The sequence below is a fragment of the Eumetopias jubatus genome, unplaced genomic scaffold (assembly GCF_037043125.1).
Source record: "Eumetopias jubatus isolate StellerSeaLion01/CBP00866 unplaced genomic scaffold, mEumJub1_p1.0 scaffold_5, whole genome shotgun sequence".
Taxonomy (NCBI): Eukaryota; Metazoa; Chordata; class Mammalia; order Carnivora; family Otariidae; genus Eumetopias; species Eumetopias jubatus.
The window spans coordinates 93,103,200-93,124,894 of NW_028274811.1; the positions used below are offsets into that span (position 1 = coordinate 93,103,200).

The 21,695-nt window shown below is 47.3% G+C and overlaps 1 protein-coding gene and 1 long non-coding RNA gene across 7 annotated transcripts in view; one reads left to right on the plus strand and one right to left on the minus strand.

The window, feature by feature from the left end:
• STK10 (serine/threonine kinase 10) overlaps positions 1–21,695 on the plus strand; it is a 117,623-nt gene that overhangs the window by 86,673 nt on the left and 9,255 nt on the right. Inside the window, exons 11-18 of the mRNA XM_028102837.2 lie at positions 3,322–3,445; positions 3,859–4,038; positions 8,159–8,251; positions 11,124–11,253; positions 13,000–13,124; positions 14,118–14,306; positions 14,785–14,910; positions 17,372–17,485. Coding sequence (XP_027958638.1) covers positions 3,322–3,445; positions 3,859–4,038; positions 8,159–8,251; positions 11,124–11,253; positions 13,000–13,124; positions 14,118–14,306; positions 14,785–14,910; positions 17,372–17,485 — 1,081 coding nt within the window. The remainder of the gene's footprint in view (positions 1–3,321; positions 3,446–3,858; positions 4,039–8,158; positions 8,252–11,123; positions 11,254–12,999; positions 13,125–14,117; positions 14,307–14,784; positions 14,911–17,371; positions 17,486–21,695) is intronic.
• The window catches only part of LOC114208740 (uncharacterized), a 64,329-nt gene continuing 48,893 nt past the window's right edge, over positions 6,260–21,695 (minus strand). For 3 of the 6 annotated variants that reach the window (XR_003609118.2, XR_015768199.1, XR_015768200.1), the window contains 4 exons: positions 17,347–17,551; positions 16,492–16,557; positions 16,282–16,353; positions 10,660–12,532 (listed from right to left, as the gene is read on the minus strand). This is a non-coding gene — a long non-coding RNA (uncharacterized LOC114208740). Of the gene's footprint in view, positions 7,742–10,659; positions 12,533–16,281; positions 16,354–16,491; positions 16,558–17,346; positions 17,552–21,695 lie in introns of those variants that run through there. The other 3 variants (XR_003609120.2, XR_003609119.2, XR_015768201.1) reach the window with 3 other exon arrangements.

Consider the following 21,695-nt stretch of genomic DNA (forward strand, 5'->3'; position numbering starts at 1 on the left):
AGCGTGAGGGCAGAGGTCACGTAGGCCTGTGGGCCAGGGTGGAGTGTGGATTTTATCCCAGGGGCAGCCAGAGTAAGATAGCTGGAGAGTGACTGGCTTTCTTTTCCCTTCGGAAAGATGGCTCTGGAAGCTGCAGGAGTGTGGGCTGTAGAGGGCGACACTGCACAGGGTGACAGGGAGACCCTGTCCAGCACAGTCAGGCTGCAGGCTTGGGCTGGGGCAGTGGCTGGGAGGAGGGAAGAAGGGGTCAGTTCAACATACATCTTGGAGTCAGAACCAGTGAGACTGGTGAGGGGAGGAGCGTGTGAGGCAAAACTGTCTGCTGGGAGCCATCTCTGCACTTTGGAGGTGCTCGGGCCCCCTAACAGCCCTCCTCAGGGAGATGCCATTTCCCCAGTTTTGTAAATGAGGAAACAGTGTTTCTTGGCAGGTAAGTTATTTGCCTTGGGTCACCCACGTGAGAAGCTAGAGCTGCGATTCTAACTAGACCTATCTGTGGGAGGGTTCTAGCAGGCTTCCACTGGACCGGAAGCTTCCTGGGGCTGCCAGGGGTGGGGGGCTTAGCAGTCAGGGAGGCCTTGGAGCCACAGAGCTCCCTCGGAGCCAGACCTTTGCAGGATAAATTCATTATTAGTTGGAGAATATTTCTAGAACATCAAACACATTTATCTTTTTAAAAAGCACAAGCATTCCAAAGCCAAACTCTAGCAGTTTTGGATGCTCTGGGGCACTTACCCTCTCTAGGCACCACAAAGATGAGAGGCTGACTTTTCATCAGTGGTGTTTCTGCATTTCTGCATGAATGCATGTACACGTGTACACACATGCGCACACGCGCACACACGCATCCTGGTCATGGGGTTTGGGGAGGCTCACGACGGAGGGTGGGAGGATGGTTGCTCTTGGAGGATGACACCACCTTCCATTTTCCTGGTCGCCTGGGAGGTGACCTGTTCTCCTAAGCTTCAGACCTCAAGGGCTGAGTTTCCTTTCCATCATCATCATCTCTCTGGGCAGTTCGGGTTCCTGGGTTGAAACTGTAGATCCCCACCATACCCCATCTAGAATTGATGCCCTCTAGCCCTGGCCCTAGGCCCCCACCCTTTTGCTGAGCAGAGGAGCTGTGTGTTGCTGAGGTTTGAAAGGTGAGTCTTCGCAGAGGCCGAGGGCCTCTCTCCCAGTCCGGAGGGCCAAGTGTCCTGTACACCCGGCTAGGCTGCCAGGCTGCGCAGGGGTGGTGGAAGGCTCTCATTGTTTCCTGGCTGGCTGCTGCCCCCCACTGCACCCCCAGTCCACCCCCTGGCCTTCATGGATGCTAGAATTTCCAGATAATTGGGTCACACACAGGCTTTGAACTGTGTTACCAGATATTCACTTTCCCAGATTGAGGCTTCTAGGTCAGAGTTCTTTCTCCTTTTCCCTAAAATTGCTGGGGCCAGTGCCTTCCTTCTATAAGACATCAGTCCGTCTCTCGGCCTGCTTTCCCTTGTGAGAACCCAGGTGGGGCAGGGAGTTAGTGTTCGAACCTGGCCGCCCACCTTCTTTTGTATTCCTTTGTTTTTTGGTCAGGTGTTCTCTGAGTCTTAAGTTTCTTTGGAGTCAGGATTTCTGTGTCTTGTTAACACTCTCAACCCTCTTACTGCCCAAAGAGCAGAGGCTCAGATGGAAACTTCTTTGTGGCTGTGAAGAGTGTCTCTGGTTTCCCAGAGACCTAGAAGCCTTTGCCTCTTGTTACGATCACTCCAGCAGCTACCACTTAGTAACAAAGTTAGCGAGTTTTACCACTTGTCTGCGCATGTGGGGGGGGGGGCGGGGTACAACAGGCATCCCCGCATTTAGCTCTCAAAGAACCTGAGAGGTAGACATGATCTGTGCAGTTTACAGCTGCAGGAAGAGGGGCCTAGAGATTGACTGCCTGAGTGCACCCAGCTGGAAGTCAGCAGAGCTAAGATTCAAACAATGTTCCTCTGACCCCCAGAAGCGTGCTGGCCTCTAGTTGGGGGGCAGGTGGACTCTGGCTAAGAACAGGACACAGGCCTCATGGACCCAAATCCTGAGAGCCTGCCAGGGAGCCCTGATTCATAGGAAGCCCACGTTCTTCATCATTTTCTTTTCTGATGACATAAATGATACATATCAATCTTTAGTGGATTTGCCCAGAAAGAAACACAGTTAACACTTTGGAGTTTATCCTGCAGTTATTTGTGTGTGTGTGTGTGTGTGTGTGTAAACACATAAACACATATACACACACATCGACAATATATGTGTTACAAAATTAAGGTGTACTCTGTGGTTTAGGTCAAGTTTTTATTGTATTGATATTTTGAATAGTTAATACAATGTCATGGTTCAAAATTCAAAGAAATGAAAACAAAACAAAAAAAAAAGAAGAGGGTAAATAGTGAAAAATCTCCCTCCCTCCCTTTCTTGCCAGGCATCTGGTTCCCCTCTCTGTGTTAATATTTTATATGTAATCCTTCTTGAAGTACCGTGTTTAAATAGGAAAGTGAACACACACACACAGACATATAATTTTTTTTTATTTTTCTCCCATAAGGTAGGGTAACAATAATAGATCCACTTGTCAACATCTTGCTTTTTTCACTTAGAGATCATTCTAAATCTATTCATGTAGAATTGTTACATTTTTTAAAAAAAATTGTCCCATTTTTAATGTTTTTTCATGTAATTAAATATTTTTTAAAACTTGATTTTTTTCATGGTTGTGTACACAAAATTAACATCTGGTGGATGTGTTTCAATTTATTTAATTAGACCTATATGATGAACATTTAAGTCATTTTTAGTTTTGGACTATTATGAGTAATTTTGTTATGTTTATCCTTATTCAGTTGTGCATCTATGAATATTTCTATAGAATCAATATTTAGAAGTGGAAATACTGTATCAAAAGGCACGAACTTATTACCAGTTGTCCTCCAGAATGTACCAGTCCATACTGGCAGGTTATGAAAATATCAATTGCCCCTCTTGCCTTTTTAATGAAAATGGAATTTTTAATTTGCACCTCATATCCATATTAGGTAATTTTAAAATTTCTTTTTGTTTTTTCTTTCATGTCTATTCGTGTTTTGTGTTCCTTTTTAAAAGTAGGCTCCTCCTGTTTTTCTAATAGATTTGTACATTGATTCTTTATAATAGATTCTTTATACACTGATATTAATGTTTTGCCTGTCAATAAATGTCAAGTTCAGCCTGAGTTCTAGTCCTGCCTCTGCCCCGTTCCACGTGCCAGCCTCCAGTGTCTCTAGCCAGAGTTAACGTGATTGCTGAGGTGCACATCCTTTCACTCTTTAGGCGCCAGGAGCTCCGAGAGCTTCGGCTCCTCCAGAAAGAAGAACACCGGAACCAGACCCAGCTGAGCAGCAAGCATGAACTGCAGCTGGAGCAGATGCATAAACGTTTTGAACAAGAAATCAATGTGAGTGTGAGAAAGGATGGGTCCCCGGAGGGCTTCTTGCTCCGTGTTTTCTTTAAGGGCAGCAGAGAGCCCAATTCCTGTGCTTTCCTGATCTCCTGAGGCATTGGCTTTGTAAACCCAGAATCTCATGAAAGCCCCAGTGCTTTTCTGAGTCATTCGGGAGGGTGTCCAGAGGGAGACTGACCTTTGTTGAGTACCATACAAGGTAGACAGTCCGGTCTGCCTTTTGCACATGAGGAAACAGAGACTCACCAAGGTTAGGTGACTTGTCCCAGGTCACAGGGCAAAGAGGTGGTTGAGCTGGGATTCAAGCCCAGGTCTGAAGATAAGCTCTGGGCTCTCCCCATCTTGCTTCCCATCTTCCTCCCAGGTATAGAGTGACTTTGCTGAATTTCTCCTTCTGCTCCTTCCAGGCCAAGAAGAAGTTCTTTGACACGGAGCTGGAGAACCTGGAGCGTCAACAGAAACAGCAAGTGGAGAGGATGGAGCAGGACCATGGTGTGCGCCGCCGGGAGGAGGCCAGGCGGATCCGGCTGGAGCAGGATCGGGACTACACCAGGTTCCAGGAGCAGCTCAAACTGATGAAGAAGGAGGTGAATATGTGTTGGGTGGAGGCTGGGGTGTCTAGGTTGCAAGTGATCAAAACCCCAGCCGAGCCCCACTTCAGCAGCGGAGGGAATTTGGGGAGCTCGTGTACCTGAGCTCACGTCATGTGTCTGGGTTTACGTGCTCCATCTGCACCGTGAGGAGCCACTTCTCCATCATCTGGGCTCTGCTGTCTTGGGTTGACTTGACTCCCAGGCAGCTTCCTGGACATCCTCCCAGCCTAGCAACCCCAGCTGAAAGAGAGCAGGGGAGAAGGAAGGGATGGCAGCCCAGGGGGATCTGAGATGCTTTGACCAGAAGGGGGAGCGGCTGCTGGGTGGCAAACGCAGTATGTCTTCTGTGCCCTGCCCTTCTTCTGCCCAAACAGCAGTCCCCTAGTTGGGACCCATGTGGCTCTTCTTCTCTTTCTTCTCCCAGCTGGAAGAGGAAGGGGGAGGTGGCAAAGAGGTAGATGGTCCTGAGACAAAGGGAGAGGGGCAGATTTCCCAGCCTGCCCTGGGGAAGGGCATCTGGGTCCCAAAGAACAGTGCACACGTCCCTCTGTGGAGCCTGTCACTGGCAGGCTGGGCCATACTTGCTGGCCATCCGCAGTCTGCAGAACAGCCTCTAAGGGTGGTCTGTGGTGCTGCCAGCCTCAGAGCCCAGCTCCCAGACGGCGGTGTGTGGGTGTGACATTTGTTGTATCCAGGGGGCCTCAGGCAGCTGCAGGGGCAGGGCTGGGGTGAGACATGTGGGCACAAAACTGAAGGGGGCGCCAAAAACCTTGGTAATCATCAAGATAAATAATATCCTAGTGTAGTGTTTTAAAATAAAAATTACTGCAAAATATTCATGATGAACAGAATGTCAGTTACTTAAAAGTCAGTATCCAACAGGGCCAGGATTAGGGTGAGGTGATGAGTTTGAGTCCTGCAAATATAGGGCTGGATCCTGTCTGTATTTAAAATTTTGATATTCATGGGCCGCCTGGGTGGCTCAGTTGGTTAAGTGTCTGCCTTCAGCTCATGTCATGGTCCCAGGGTCCTAGATCGAGCCCCGCGTCAGGCCCTCTGCTCAGCGGGGAGCCTGCTTCTCCCTCTGCCTCTCCTGATGCTCCCCCTGCTGTGCTCTCTCTCTCGCTCTCTAATAAATAAAATCTTAAAAAAATTTTGATAGTCATGATTTTGGGCATGAATTCTGAAATTTTTAAATGTAATTTATCTTGATTACTGAAGTTTATGGTATTCCTTTTTATGCCTGAGATGAGTGCCTCACTGGCCTTACCTGGCCCTCCTGCTGAGAGCCAGGCCAGTGGGCTGGGGTATGGTGCTGATACTAAGCACACCCCCAGCTCCAGGGCAGGGAGCACAGGCTTGGGAGTCAGGCCTGGTTCTGAGTCTTGGCTCTGGACCACTATGTTGAGCTTTGGACAGCAACTTTCCTGAGTCCCACTTACCTCCTATCAAAATGAGAGCTACTCAGCACCTCTTTTATTGACTATGCACACGTATGGCACTGTGCTAGGTGCTGGGGGTACTGAGCAAAAGAGAGAGGAACCCCACTCTCAAGATGCTGTTCACTGCCACGGAAGCCAGAAGGTTTTGGCCATTATAGGTGTGCATTTTCTATACCTATCTCTTTCTCCTTTCCTTCTGGCACTCCCCAAAACACGAATATTACACCTTTGGTATTTTCCTGTAAGTCTCTAACACTTTAGTCTTTGTAATCTTTTCTCTTTCTTGTTCATGTTGTATAATTTTTATTACTTGCTCTTCAAATTCCCTGGCCCTTCTGTCACCTCCATTCCACCCTGGGCTCTGTCCAGTGCTTTCTGTGTTTAGTGTCAGATGCTGTATTGTTTAGTCCTAAGTTTTTTGCGTGTCTCTTTTTAAAAGATTTTATTTATTTGAGAGAGCACATGTGCGTGCATGTGGGAGGGGGGCAGAGGGAGAGGGAGAAGCTGACTACGCACTGAGCACAGAGCCTGACAAGGGGCTCGATCCCATGACCCTGAGATCATGACCTGAGCTGAAACCAAGAGTCAGATGTTTAACCAACTGAGCCACCCAGGCGCCCCTTGTCTCTTTTTTAAGGTTTGTATTTCTCTGTGGCAACATTCTGTCTTTTCATTAACCTCAAGTATGTTTACCTTCACCTGACGGAGTGCAGTTATAATAGCTGCTTTAAAGTTTTTTTTTTTTTTTTAAAGATTTTATTTATTTATTTGAGAGAGAGAATGAGAGACAGAGAGCATGAGAGGGAAGAGGGTCAGAGGGAGAAGCAGACTCCCCGCTGAGCAGGGAGCCCGATGCGGGACTCGATCCCGGGACTCCAGGATCATGACCTGAGCTGAAGGCAGTCGCTTAACCAACTGAGCCACCCAGGCGCCCCTAAAGTTTTTGTCTGGTAATTCCAGTGTCTGGGTCATCCTGGAATTGGCATGTGATGGTTTTTTCTTTGAAAATTGGTCCTAGTTCCTGATTCTTTATATGTTAAGTTTGGATTTATCATTGCCATTTTGAATGTTACTGTGTGTAGACTCTGGGTCCTGTTACAGTCTAGAGAATGTTGACTTTTTTATTTTAGCAGGCAGCCCGATCCTGGTAGGCTCAGACCATAGGTTCTGTCTTGTCTTCTGTGGGTGGCGGCTCCAATCATAGTGTGGTTTTCAAAGCCCCTGCTATACTGCTTTGGGTCTGTCTTGTCCCGCTCAGCTCGGGTGAACTTGAGATGTGTGTGGACTCATGCACAGAATTAGGGTTTCCCTCCTTCTGCTGCCTTCTCTCTGGGATTCTCCCCATACACTCTTTTGACCCGCACAAGCCCAGAACATGAGGTTTCTTAGAGTGTTAGTGTTTCCACTGCACCACTGTGCAGGTCTGGGACTGGAGCAAAGCCAGGAGCACAAAAGGAAAAAAAATTAGGAAACTGTCCTAACCTCTTCTATAAGTTTTGGCTCCTCCCTGGTCACCTGTTTTTGTTTACTTTTCAGAGCCCTTGGGTAGTTCTTTTTTGTATTTTACCAGGGTTTTTCATTGTAGTCAGTAGGAGAGAGAGGCTGCTTTGGCTTACACTCACCATGCTGGAAGAACTCCCCTGGAATGTTTTTTGATCATGGACAGTATTTTTCCACCAGCTGCTCCTAAGAGCCCTGTCAGTGAGTTTGGGGTGTCAGACACCTGGAAAGGTGTGGGTTCCTCAGAACTGTCTCAGGAACTCTGGGTGCCTTAGAGAGAAATGTCATGAATCTCTTCTCCATCTTCTCTTATAAAAGACAGAAGCCTATTTCCAGCTGGCTTGAGCATGCTTGCTGGCCTCTGGCCAGGAGGGCAGAAGTGTCACTAGGAATCCTTCCTTTTCAGGTTTTGGCATTGCCTCCTGGCACTGAGTTTTGTCTCAGGCAGGCCCCTCCAGGGTGGCCCACCGTGGCCTCCATCCTCCCAGTTTAGAAACCCCAGAGGAGAGAGAGCAGCTTTCCTCGATAGTTCCGGCACACGTCCGAAAGCTCTCACTGGCCCATCTGGGGTCATATGCTCATCTCTGAACCAGTCCCTGAGGCCAGGGCATGGAATATGGTGACTGGCCGCCTGCGTCATGTGCCCGGCCTCGAGCCAGATGGAGGGGGGGTGGGTGCAGTCAGCCCCACCTGAACCTCAGGAGCTGAGGAGACGGTGCCTGAAGTGTGTCTTCTTAACCAGGGAGCTAGCACTCCTGAGGGGTTAAAAATAGCTTTGGTTATTATAATGGTTTAACAGATTGATAGTTTATCCATGGGATTACTATTTCATGGGGGCAGGTGATTAGGAAGAAAATGTCTAAAGGTTGAGAAAGGCTGCCCTAAGGGAAAGGGAGGTGCCGCCATCAGAAGGGGGCTGGATAGCAAGCAGCAAAAGCAGCGCCTCTTCGCTCTAGGCGAGTCCAAAACCGGAGCCAGCAGCAGACAGGAGTAGGCCAGTGGAGACCACCTATCCGAGGGGCGTGGTGGAGAGTGGGGTTGGAGGCCAGTGTCTAGAAAGCTGAACCCTGTCTTTGGTCTCCCTGACCCAGGAGTTCAGGGGTGAAGACTTCTTTTCTAGGAAATGTGAGGAGGGAGCCTGACCCTGCCACTCTCCACTATTTCTGGTGCAGGTGAAGAACGAGGTCGAGAAGCTTCCCAGGCAGCAGCGGAAGGAGAGCATGAAGCAGAAGATGGAGGAGCACGCACAGAAAAAGCAGCTTCTCGTGAGTCCTTGCCCCTCAGTCGGGGAGCAGAGGGGCTGGAGAGTCCCAGGTTTGAGACCCTGAATGATCAAGTTCCCCCTCTGTCTATGCCCATGCCTTGCCCCTTGCATACCCATCTCTCACTCTGAGTGCTGAAATCCAGCCTATCCTTGTTAGCACCTTCCCCAGGCAGCCTTCCTTGACTGCTCTCACTCCAGCTAGAAGTGAGCTCCCTGGCTTCTGGACACCCAGCCCTTTACATCTACCTCTTCCAAAGCGTTTAGTGCCTCCTGCCTCGTCTTAGGGCTGTTTGCATGTCATATCTCCTTGAATAACCCAGTACATCCACCTGCCCACTTGGCATCTTTTGGAATCTCAGGTGTCAAACCCACGATCTCTCAGGCCTGGCCCTGTTCTTGGATTCTGAGGGGGCACTGTCCTCCATCCTGTGTCAGGCCAAAGCCTTGTCATTGTCATTGCTGACACCTCCTTTCCCTCCAACCCTTTATCACCTCCTAAAGCATGGGTTTTTTTTTTTTTTTTGGTTTTGTTTTTTTGAGCTCCAAACTGTCTCTGGATCTCGTCACTTTGTCTGCATCTCTGTGACTCTCTAGCTATGGTCATCTTTTGCCTCGACTGCTGCAACAGCCTCCCAGCTAGTCTCCCTGCTTCCTCTCTTGCTCTCCTACAGTTTCCTCTCCCACCAGCCAGTGTGATCAACATGAATTCCAAATCTGATCGTGTCACTCTCCCCCTATAGCCTTGTGTCTTGAAAGCCTTCAGTGGCTCCCACTTTGTCCATAAGATAAGACCAGCCTCCTCATGTGCTTACAAGGCCCGGTGGGTCTGGTTCCAGAGAGCCTCTCCCACCTCGTCTCAGTCCCCTCTGCCCCAGCCTCACCAGCCTTCTCTGTAGCCCTTGTCAGACCATGTACTCACTTTCCTCCCACTATGGAGTCTGTACAGTTTGCTTCCTCTGCCCCCAAATGTACACTTAAAAATGCTTTGTATATTATCCGGTTTAGCATTCATGGCTTACCAGGGTAGGTGCTGTTCGTTTTTCCCTTTGCAGAGGAAGAAACTAAGGCTCAGGGAGGTGACTCTCCGGAGTTAGCAGTATGGGGCACGGCCCCAAACTCAGTCTGTCTCCAGACTTCATGTTCTCTCCGGGACACCATCATACTGTCCTACAACCTGTCCCTTGATGCTATCATCAGAAAAAGAATTCCGGGCTGGGGAGGGTGGGGGAGACGGCCCCCATCCCCACAAAGGGAGAGCAGATTGACTCTTTAAGGAAGCCATTTTGGCAGTGGCATCGAGAGCCTCAAAAATGTGCACATTCTTGGCTTGGATCTTCTGTTTCTAGAGACTAGTCCTGAGGATAAATCATCACAGAGGTTTACAGATAGTTAGCTACCAGAGTGTGAAGAGCAGCACCACCTAAAATAGAGATAACCTGGAAACAACCTATTAGGTATTGGGTGAATAAGCTAGGGTACATCTGGGCCATGAAATATTTTCAGCCATTAAAACTCATTTGATAGAAGATTACATTATGACACGGAAAGGTATTTTTACTTTTTAAAAATTACAGTAAAATAGACCCAACAAAAGTTAGCATCTTAACCATTTTTAAGCGTACAGTTCAGTGGTATTACGTACATTCACACCATTGTGCCAACCATCCCCATCACCCATCTCCAGAACCCTTAATCTGGCAAAACTGAAACTACTACTGAATAAATAGTAACACCCCATGATTCCCCTCCCCCAGTCTCTGGCAACCACCATTCTACTTTGTCTCCACGAATCTGACCTACTATACATGGGATCATACAGTATTTGTCCTTTTGTGTCTGCTTTACTTCAATTAACATGCCCTTGAGATTCACCCGCGTTGTAGCGTGTGTAAGAATTTCCTTCCTTTTCAGGGCTGAGTAACGTTCCAGAGTGTACCTATACTACATTTTGTTTATGCACTCTTCTGTCTGTGGATAGTTATTTCCCCCGTAGCTATTGTGAATAATTCTGTTACGAACATGGGTGTACAAATCTCTTAAGTCCTTTTACGTAAACATGTTTGTATAGATACCCCAAAACCAGTTGCTACTCCTGGGTGATAGGATTTGTGGGGATTTTTGTTTTTGCTTAGGTGTTCCCTAAAGTATTTAAATTTTAATTTTTAACTCTTTATTATGGCAAATTAAAAATATAGGCAGAAAGGTACAACCGGAACCCCCTTATTTTTTTTAATTTTTTTTTTGTTATGTTAGTCACCATACGTTACATCATTAGTTTTTGATGTAGGGTTCCATGATTCATTGTTTGTGCATAACACCCAGTGCTCCACGCAGAATGTGCCCTCTTTAATACCCATCACCAGGCTCACCCATCCCCCCGCCCCCCTCCCCTCCAGAACCCCCGGTTTGTTTCTCGGAGGCCATTGTCTCTCCTCCGGAAGCCCCTTATTACCTGATCTCGGGAATTAGGAACTCATGCCCCCTCACTCCCCCACCCTTCTGTGTTATTTTAAATCAAATCCCACACATCCTGTCATTTCACCTGTAAATGTCTCAGTAGGTATCTCTCAAAAAATCCACAATACTATAAACGTACCTAAACCTTTAAATAGTTAACAATTACTTATTGACACATTTGCAGTTGAATCATTAGTTACATTTCCAATGGTCTCATTAATTTTCTTTTTTACAATTTGATTGAATCAGGGTCTACATAAAGTGCACGTGCCACAATTGGTTGACGTGTCTCTAAGTCTCACATTTCCCCACATATGTTTTCTCTGCCGCTCGTGATGACTTTTCTTCTGTAGCAACAGTAGAGGGTGAGACGCCGAGGCCGGCGCTAAAGGTCTGTCCTCCTCCTTCCCACACAGGACCGGGACTTCCTGGCCAAGCAGAAGGAGGACCTGGAGCTGGCGATGAAGAAGATCACTGCTGACAACAGGCGGGAGATCTGTGACAAGGAGCGCGAGTGTCTCACTAGGAAGCAGGAACTCCTTCGAGGTGGGTGCCAGAGAGTGGGCTCTGCTAGGAACTGCTAGGTTCTTCTCCATCCTAACACCAAACAGCATCCTTCAGAGTGAAACATGGGGACAGCTCCCACTGAAGTCAGGACTGAGGCACAGATACCAGCTGTCACCAGCATTATTCCTGGTAAGGGAGGGAGGGATGTAGGGTGGGTAGAAATTGTAAATAAGTACACCGGGTGAACAGGGTGCCGGGGGTGGGGACAGTATTGAGCCCCTTATAAGAGCTATCACATATCGAGTGACTGATCTGCCAGGCCGTGTGCAGTCTTCATGGCTCAATCTCCTTGAATCTTCACCTTAATGCAATGAGGCATTTTTGTAGACAAGAAAACGGAGGCTTGCAGAACGACTATGCTTTGACTCGTGTTGCTCGGCTAATGGGTGGTAGAGTGGGCCTTGACCACGGATCTCCTCTTGAAGCTGAGCTCCTAACCACCCTGGTGTGGGGGGGGCTCTGACAGGTTTGCACACCAGCGGGTCCCTCACAGCACGGGACCTTCCAGAGACCCCAGTGTGGGCCACTCCCAGAAGGAGGGCAGAGAAACTCCTGGGGAGAGAGGGCTTCTGTATCTGGATGGGGTCACTCAGCAAGGGGGTCCTAGGGTAGAGCTCTGAAGGGCAGCAGGGCTTAGGGTCTTTCTGTAGCCCTGGCTTTATCTCATCTCTGCCTAGCAGATGTTTGGTGTTTTGTGGGGGTGTGCAAAAGCAAGTGGGCTCTAAATGGCCAAAAATCTGTTGTTTGAGCTACATGTAAAACAGTTGGATGGGTGAAAGTTTGAGTGTGGCGCCTGTGGGCTTTTGAGCCAACGGTGCAGCCTGTCGTGAAGAAGCAAAAGACATGGGGCCAGGGGACCAGCACCATCTCTGGCTTCCTGACACAATGAAGAAGCTACAGCCAGCGCTGTGATGGCCCACACAGCTGAGCAGTGTAGATGCCTCAGTACTTGGGTGCGGGGCAGCAAAATGGGGTCCTGGATGTTCTGACGTTCTGAGGAGCCATAGATGTTTCAGGAAAGCCCGCATTTCTTTTTTTGTCCCATGATGTCGAGAAGAACCACCCTACTTGTGGGGCAGTGGTTCTGATTTTGGTCAGGAAGCCAAATCACCATTCCGACGTACTGTGGGCGGCTATCGGTTTTCACAGATCAGAAGGCAGTGCAATGAACTGACCATTCTTAGTGGGTTGAGCACCAGCCCGCTCTGTGTCTTGCAGGGCATGAGGTCTTCATCTGACACCAGCTCCCTGCCTGTGGCTGAGCAGAGGATCAGATAATAGACTTCCAGTGATAAAATGCCAGATACTTCTGTCTCAATCATGTATATATAAGGGACGTACAGTGGCCAAGGAGGTGTCCCCCATTTTCCAAAGGAGGGAATAGTGACAAGAGGGCTGTCCTGTCCTCTTCATGGTGCTTCATGAGCCCTTCCCACCTGCCCATTAAGAAACACTGAACATAAACATGTCTCCCAAGAACGTTTCTCCCTCTGTGGTGTGGTTGTACCCATTTGGCAGAGGCAGGAATGGAAGCCCGGAGAGGGTTTACTGCCTGTCCCAAATCCTAGTGAATGAGCTGGGCTCCAGCCTAGGTCTCTGGTTTCTCTGGCTTCTGACTCCAGTCACTTCCTGGTGTACCACTCCCCTGGGAGCTATCATCTGATGCCGGGCAGGGCCCAGTGGGGTTCTGGCCATTAGCATCTCATCAGGCCTCATCCTCCACAGACCGGGAGGCAGCCCTGTGGGAAATGGAGGAGCATCACCTGCAGGAGAGGCACCAACTGGTGAAGCAGCAGCTCAAAGACCAGTACTTTCTCCAGCGGCATGAGCTGGTGCGCAAGCACGAGAAGGTGAGAAGGTCCCTGGCTGGGCGGGCCACCAGGGCTGCCACAAAAAGAGCTGGGTAGGGTGGTGAGGCCACACTGTGACGGGGAGCCCCTTGAATACGAGCTGTGCCCCCAAGAGGAGCCAGGTGTTGGTCATGGTGAGGCCCAGGGAGGTTCTTGGGATGTCCTGCCTCAGGTGGAGGGGCCAGGAATAGGGGAGACCATGCAGGGCAGCAGACGGGAGCTCCCTCATGGACTCCCTAGGGTGTGTCTTTCACTTTTTTCCCTTTTCCTTCATCTTTCCGTTTTCCCCTTATCTCTGTCTTTCACATGCATTCCCTCAATGCTTTTAAGTCTCAACTTAAACACCACCTCTGCCAGGAAGCCTTCCTTAACCCCCTCAGACCAGGCAAGGGCCCCTGCTCTGTGTGGCCAGAGCACCCTCAACTTCTGTGTGATTGTCTGTCTTGGCTTGATGCCCTTAGTGGGAACCGAGACAGACAAGCCGAGGTATGCATGTACAGTCAGTGGGTAGTTACAATTCCTAATCTAAATGCAGTGATGACGGTCAGCAGAGGGCTATGGCGGCTCTAACGAGGGTGCCCACCCTGGCTAGGAAGTCAGGGGAGGCTCCTTGGAGGAGATGATGGCCATGCCAAGTTTTGAAATACAAACATGTGTTAGGTGAAGGAAAAACTCAAATTTAGTAAGACTTTTAACTGACACCTGCCATCAAGAATGATGAACTGTCCCTGTTAGTGTACATTTTGCCCTGAAGTATTAGCTTTAATGGCCTGCCACCACAGATGATACAAGAAGGCATTTAGAAGGTAAAAATCCAAAACATTAACAAAAAGTAACATTTTCTGTTCTCACTTTAAAAATGAACAGTAGAAGTAAAATGATAGCAGCCTTGCTCTGCTGAGCATTCGGGGCCACACGGGGCCTGGGCCTCTCCTCACACCCCCCGGGGCCCAGAGCACACGTGGCCTCAGGCCCGGCTGGCTGTCCCCTCAGGAGCGGGAGCAGATGCAGCGCTACAATCAGCGCATGATGGAGCAGCTGAAGGTGCGGCAGCAGCAGGAGAAAGCACGGCTGCCCAAGATTCAGAGGAGCGAGGGCAAGACGCGCATGGCCATGTACAAGAAGAGCCTCCACATCAACGGCGCAGGCAGTGCCTCTGAGCAGCGCGAGAAGATCAAGCAGGTGGGGGCCCTGTGGGTGTGCTGCAGGTTTGGTGGGGCCTGAACCTTATATGGATGGGGGAATAGAAAATATAAGCTGCAGCACCGGGTCTTGGAGGAGGAGTGCCAGTCACACCCTCATCAGCCCCTGCTCTGCTGGACAGAGGAAGAAGCTTGCTCACGTTCCCTTTCGGATGCTGGTGCCTCAGTCCTGCGGCTTCCTCTGCTGGTAAACCCCTTCCTCTTGTCTACTAAGACGCCCCCTGCGTGTCACCCCTGTGTCTTGGGGACGTGGAGTCAGTGGCCGTGGGCCTGTGTCACAACAACACAATGTTGTGTCCCCACCAGCCTGGGTCTCAGCTCAGGAGGAGGGCATGCATAGCCTGAATGCTGTAGGGCACAACTCGGGTTGTGCACAAAGCAGCCCCTCTGACGGGTGGAGGTCGGTCCCCCGGCCAGGCCTGTGGCCCTCTGAGGCACTCACCCTCTCTCTGTTGCAGTTCTCCCAGCAAGAGGAGAAGAGGCAGAAGTCAGAGCGGCTGCAGCAGCAGCAAAAACATGAGAACCAGATGCGGGACATGATGGCACAGTGTGAGAGCAACATGAGTGAGCTGCAGCAGCTGCAGGTACAGCCCTCCCTGCCCCCCTTCTTGGACTGCCTCAGTTTCCCTCAAAGCAGTCCACTCTCAGGGACCAAAGACTCTCATCAAAGGAGCCTGGGCTAAGACCGTTTCCATCGTGCTGTGTAATATTGGCCAAATCCCATCCCCTCCCAGGCTGTGAACGGGTATGGGGTGGGGGTGAGAATTCCTACTTTGTAGGACTGGAGTGAGGCTCTGTAAATGAGATAACTGACTGAAAGTGCCTTGCCTGGGGCCTGGCAGTGGCATGCTGCTGGATTTCTTGGTCATCACTGTGTCCTGGGACACGGTGTCCGAGCTATCCTCATACCAAAACTAGACATTATAAGTAAGGAGAACAGCAAACCACTCTCTCTCGTAAAGACAGATGCACAGATCCTCAACAAAATATTAGCAAATGGACTCCAACAACATATAAAAAGAATCCAAGTGGGCTTTATCCCAGGCTGACTCAACATTCAAAAATCAGTGTAATCCAGAACATCAACAAGCTAAACAAGAACCACATGGTCACATCAACAGATGCAAAAAAGCATCTGACAAAACCCAACACTCAATCATGAGAACACTCTTAGTAAACTAGAAACAGAGGGCAACTTCCTCAATTTGACAAAGAACACCCACAAAAACCTACATCTCATACCATCCTTAATGGCAAGAGGCTCACAGCTTTCCCACTGAGATCAGGGAAGGGTATCCTGATGCTGTCAACCTCTTGGTGACCCCTTTCCCCGGGGAGATCCTGACCTCGTCAAGATTCCTGACTCCTGAGCTTGCCCCATGCCTGCGGGGCGCCACCCCAGGAGCTGGTACTTGGCGCCCCCTTGTGGTGGAGCAAGGCATTGCCATACCTGAGGGATGGGCCAACTCAAACCTCTGATTTCAGGAAATTGCTCAGGCTATTGGACCCATGTGGCAATTTCGGGAGAGGCAGAGAGGTGTGGAGAAAACATGACAGGCGCTGAAGCCTGTCAGGTAGGGACTCTGCCATTTGTTGCTGTGTGAATTTTAGCCAACCCCCTCACCTTCTGCATCTGTTTTCCTATCCCTGCCTCATGGAGTTACTGGGAGCATTAACTAAGAGAACCCATATAAAGTCCCAGGGGCCCAGCTCCTGGCAGGTCAAAGGTACTCCATGCTGCTAGGAGTACTGTTTCTAACTAAACCGATTTCTAAACTCTCAGAAGCCCAAAATGAAAATCCCCCAATAGGTTTCACTCTTCCAGCCCAAAACGTTGAGGTATCTGGATGAAGGCACTTGCCCCTTACTTTATATTGTCTGTGAGGAATCAACAGGGACTTGTCCCTTTTGCCTATGAGAAATTCTACATAACTTTTGTGAGACGGATAACTTACCTCAGAGAGAGAACGGTAATGTTGGGAGTGTCTCATTCAGGTCCATGTCCTCATCCTTACTACAAATTTCTCCTGAAGAAATGACATACAATACAGAAGATTACATATATAGTGAATCTTAACTCTGGCTGCCATAATGAAATACCGGTCTGGGTGGCCTAAACAACAGTTTATTTTCTCACAATTTTGGAGCCTGGAAGATCAGCTTACCAGTGCGGCTGGGTTCTGGTGAAGCCTCTCTTCCTGGCTTGCAGATGGCTGCCTTCTTGCTTTCTCCTCACATGGAAGAGAGAAAGAGAAAGCAACCTCTTTAGTGTCTCTTCTAAGGACACTAATCCCATCATGAGGGCCCCACCCCTAGGACCTCAACTAAACTTAATTTTTTCCTAAAGGTCCCACCTCCAAATACCATCACACTGGGCATTAGGGCTTCAACATATGAATTTGGGGGAGACACAATTCAGTCCAAGGCACAAATACAATGCTATTTAAAATAGTGAAAATTAAGAGCAACCTAAGTGAGCAGACATAGGGGAATGTTTAAGGAAACTTGATGAATCCACACTGTGGGATATTCTGTAGGCATTAAAAATGATTATGAAAAATGTTAATTCTTTGTAGAAATGTTTACATTATAATGTTAAGGGTTGGGGGAAGCAGGTTTCAGAAATGTATATACAGGGTGAGCTAAACAACATTGAGAACATCTAAACTGTTGCAGTGGTTTGCCTCTAGTGGTGGGATTAGGGGACTTATTTTTATTTATTAATGTTTTATAGTTTTGTTAAAGTGACATATGTTCATGTTGAAAAATTCAAACAACGCAAAAAAGCACAAAGAAGAAAGCTGCAAATTACTGCAGATCCCATCACATAATAAGAATTATTAACAGGAATATTCTGAAATATTCCTCCAGGCATATCTTGGTATCTATGTACTTATAGAGTTTCATATAAATTATAATCAAGGAGAAGAAATAAGAAATGAACATAATGCTGGTGCCATCACGACTACAGCATGAGGTACGCTGCAGCCTTCTCCACCTCTGCCTTCTGAGTTTCTTACCTGTTCTGTCTGGAATTTGTTCCAGAATGAAAAGTGTCACCTCCTGGTAGAACATGAAACCCAGAAGCTGAAGGCTCTAGATGAGAGCCATAACCAGAACCTGAAGGAATGGCGGGACAAGCTTCGGCCACGCAAAAAGGTAACCATGTCTGGGCTTGTGGGCTCGGTGGTAGGCTCTTCTCCATGCTGAACCACAGGTGTCTGCCTACAATGTGAATACAGATATAAATAAGATATGGATTTATAGGTTTACTTGAAGAAACTGGCTCATACAATTGTGGATGGCTGCTAAGTCTGAAATCTGCAGGGCAGGTTGCTGGTTGGAGACCCAGGGAAGAGTTGATGTTGCAGTTTTGAGTCCCAGGGCAGTCTAGAGGCAGAATTCCTTTTTCCTTAGGGGAACCTCAGTCTTAAGGCCTTCAACTAGTTGGACGAGGCTCACTCACATTAGGGAGGGTAATCTGCTTTCCTCAGAGTCTACTGAGTTAAATATTAATCACATCTAAAAGTTTCTTCCCAATGACATCTCCATGGGTGTTTGAGCAAACAACTGGGCACCATGGTCTTGCGAGGTTGACACATAAAATTAACCATTACAGGTCCTCAGTGTGGTCAGTTTTAAAGTGGATGTGAATATTGTGCGGTGTGATGCAATAAGTTATTAGCCAGCTCATAGAACAGACCAAGGACATACTCCTTTCCTTCCACTCCTAAACTCTCTGAGGAGAGAGCTACCGCCTAATTGCCCTTGATCAGGTATCCTGAAGCCCTGAAGTTTGTTCCACCATCATACATCCGCTCTGCTTGTTCTAACTGTGCTCTGGACAAGAGGCAGCTGCCCAGCTCAGCTGTCTAATGGCCTTGGGAGTCCTTGAAGTGAGGCTTCCCTATCTGTGCTAATGGAGCTTTTTGTCTGGAAGCTGGCCACGGTCCCAGACCTTCCTCTTAGCAGGCCTATGTTTATCATTTTCTCTAATCACGGCCTGTTGGGACTTTTGAAATCAATAATGCTCCTGCTGACATAGGTTGACTCTGGTATCAGGAAATAAATGTTCACCTGGTTCTCTTATGTGGGTGTTCTATATCCTTGGCACATCCTGAGAGAGAGTTTGAAAATGAATGATCATGTTGCCTCTAGCAACTGCCTCATTATTTCCAGGGCACCTGGATTTAGGGGAGGTACCACAGTGTATGTCTTGGGAGCTGCATTGGATTTTGCCTGTGGGGCTGCTATTATGCAGAATTCTTTTTTTTAAAAGATTTTATTTATTTATTTGAGAGAGAGAGAGAGAATGAGAGAGAGAGCACGAGAGGGAAGAGGGTCAGAGGGAGAAGCGGACTCCCCGCCGAGCAGGGAGCCCGATGCGGGACTCGATCCCGGGACTCCGGGAGCATGACCTGAGCCGAAGGCGGTCGCTTAACCAACTGAGCCACCCGGGCGCCCCTCAAATAAATAAATCTTAAAAAAAAAAGAGGGGCGCCCGGGTGGCTCAGTTGGTTAAGCGACCGCCTTCGGCTCAGGTCATGCTCCCGGAGTCCCGGGATCGAGTCCCGCATCGGGCTCCCTGCTCGGCGGGGAGTCCGCTTCTCCCTCTGACCCTCTTCCCTCTCGTGCTCTCTCTCTCATTCTCTCTCTCTCTCTCAAATAAATAAATAAAATCTTTTAAAAAAAAGATTTTATTTATTTGAGAGAGGGAGACTACAAGCGGTGGGGGAGGGGCAGAGGGAGAGGGAGAAGCGAACTCCCCGCTGAACAAGGAGCCTGATGCAGGACTCGATCCCAGCACTCTGGGATCATGACCTGAGCCAAAGGCAGACACTTAACCACCTGAGCCACCCAGGCGTCCTTTTTTGCAGAACTCTTTGTAGAACCATCTGTCATTAGCTATCTGGGTTACTGTTGGAACACTGAACCAGAAGTCATATAAATGTTTTTTTCTTGCATTATAATCTACAGTCCTGAGCTATACAGGGGCAGGGGAGATGACTGTACACTGCAGAATAGTTTTAGAAAAATTCAGACTTACTTCTTTCAAGTAAGTACAGAATATCTGGTAGTGGCAATAAAGTGTTGCTTGGGTGACAGTGAACACAGAATATGGCCTCAGACAAGTCTTCCCTTTCAACCTTGCTTTTTAGGGCTACAAAATGTAGATAACATTTCTTCCCTTAAAGCAAGTGTTAGTAAACTATTGTCCATGGGCCATATCTGGCCTACCATCTATATTTATAAATAAAGTTTTATTGGAACACAGCCAAGCTCATTTGTTTACATATTGTCTCTGGCTGATTTTGCACCACAACGGCAGTTGAGTAGTTGTGACAGAGACCTCACAGCCTGCAAAGTTGAAAATATTTATAATCTGGCCCTTTACAGAAAAAAGGTGACAGACTCATATAGATGACTATATGTGGTAGGTATAAGAGACTAGTGCTTCAGAGCACAGGCTTTGGAGTAAGACACGCATGCAGTACAGTCCTGACTCCCCTATTACTAGCTGTGAAACCCTGGGCAAGTTGCTAAACCTCTCTGCTCAGAAAGTGGTAGCTATGATAATTAAATTGTTATTGCTATAGCAGAGGTCACAAACTGAAATTGGCTTATAGGTGTTAGGTTTGGCCAACATAAAGAAATCTCAACATTTTTTTGAAAGTTGCCAACCTTGGGGCACCTGGGTGGCTCAGTCGGTTGAGCATTTGCCTTCAGCTTGGGTCATGATCCCAGGGTCCTGGGATCAAGCCCCGCATCAGGCTCCTTGCTCAGTGGGGAGCCTGCTTCTCCCTCTACCTGCCATTCCCCCTGCTTGTGCTGGCGTACTCTCTCTCAAATAAATAAATAAAATCTAAAAAAAAGAAAAAGAAAGTTGCCAACCTTTAAATTAAGTACAGGCATACCTGTTTTACTGTACTTCAGAGACAATTGTGTCCCCCCCCCCAAACTAATTGTTTGTGGCAACCCCATGGTGAGTATATCTATCAGTGTCATTTTTCCAATAGCATTTGCTTACTTCATGTCTCTGTGTCAGATTTTGGTAATTCTTGCAATATTTTAAACTTTTCATTATTATTTGTTGATCAGTGATCTTTGATGTTACTATATAATTGTTTTGGGGTGCCATGAAACTTGACCACAAAAGATGGTGAACTTCAAGTCTCAATAAATTTTAAGAAGACTGAAATCATATCATGCATCTTTTCTAACCACAACAGTATGAGACTGGAAATTAATCACAAGAAGAAAACTGAAAAAACACGAAGATGTGAAGGCTAGACAACATGTTACTGAACAAGCAATAGGTCAACGAAGAAATCGAAGAGGAAATAATAGACACAAATGAAAATGAAAACACAATGATTCAAAATCTTTGGGACAGAGTGAAAGCAGTTGTAAGAAGAAAATTTATAGTGATACTGGCTTATCTCAAGAAACAAGAAAAAAATCTCAAACAGTCTAACCTTATGTCTAAAGGAGCTAGAAAAGAACAAAGTCAAAGGTTAATAGAAGATAGGAAATAACAAAGATTAGAGCTTCAAATGAAATTGAGACTAATAAATAAACCAATAGAAAAAAAAATCAATGAAAACCAAGAGCCACTTCTCTGAAGAGTTAAACAGAACGGATAAACCTTTAGCCAGTCTGTCAGGAAAAAAAGAGAAAGGACTCAAGTAAATAAAATCAGAAATGAAAGAGAACATCCAGCACAACAGAAATATAAAGCATTATAAAGAACAGTACAAAACATTACATGCCAACAAACTGGACAACCTAGAAGAAATGGATAAATTCCTAGAAACAATCTTCTAAACTGAATCAGGAAGAAATAGAAAATCTGAACAGACCAATTATTAGGAATGAAATGAAATTGGTAATCAAAAAAGTACCAACAACAACAACAAAAAGCCCAGGGCCAGATGGATTCACAGTGAATTCTACCAAACATTTAAAGAAGAGATTATTTTCCTCAATCTATTCTAAAAAATAGAAGAGCAAAGAAAGCTTCCAAGTACACTCTAGGAGGCCAGAATTAATCCTTATACTAAAACCAAAGACACTAAAAAAAGAGAAAACCACAGGCAATATCCCTGATGAACAAAGTGCCAAAATTCTGAACAAAGTATTAGCAAACCACATTCAACAAGGATCATTTACCATCATCAAGTAGGATTTTTTTCTGGGGATGCAAGATCAGTCAATATGATACATATCAACAAAATGAAGGATAAAAGTGATATGATCATCTCAGTAGATGCAGAAAAAGCTTTAACAAAATCCAGCATCAGTTGGTGATAAAAACTCTCAATAGAGTGGGTTTACAGGGAACATACCTCAACATAATAAAGGTCATATA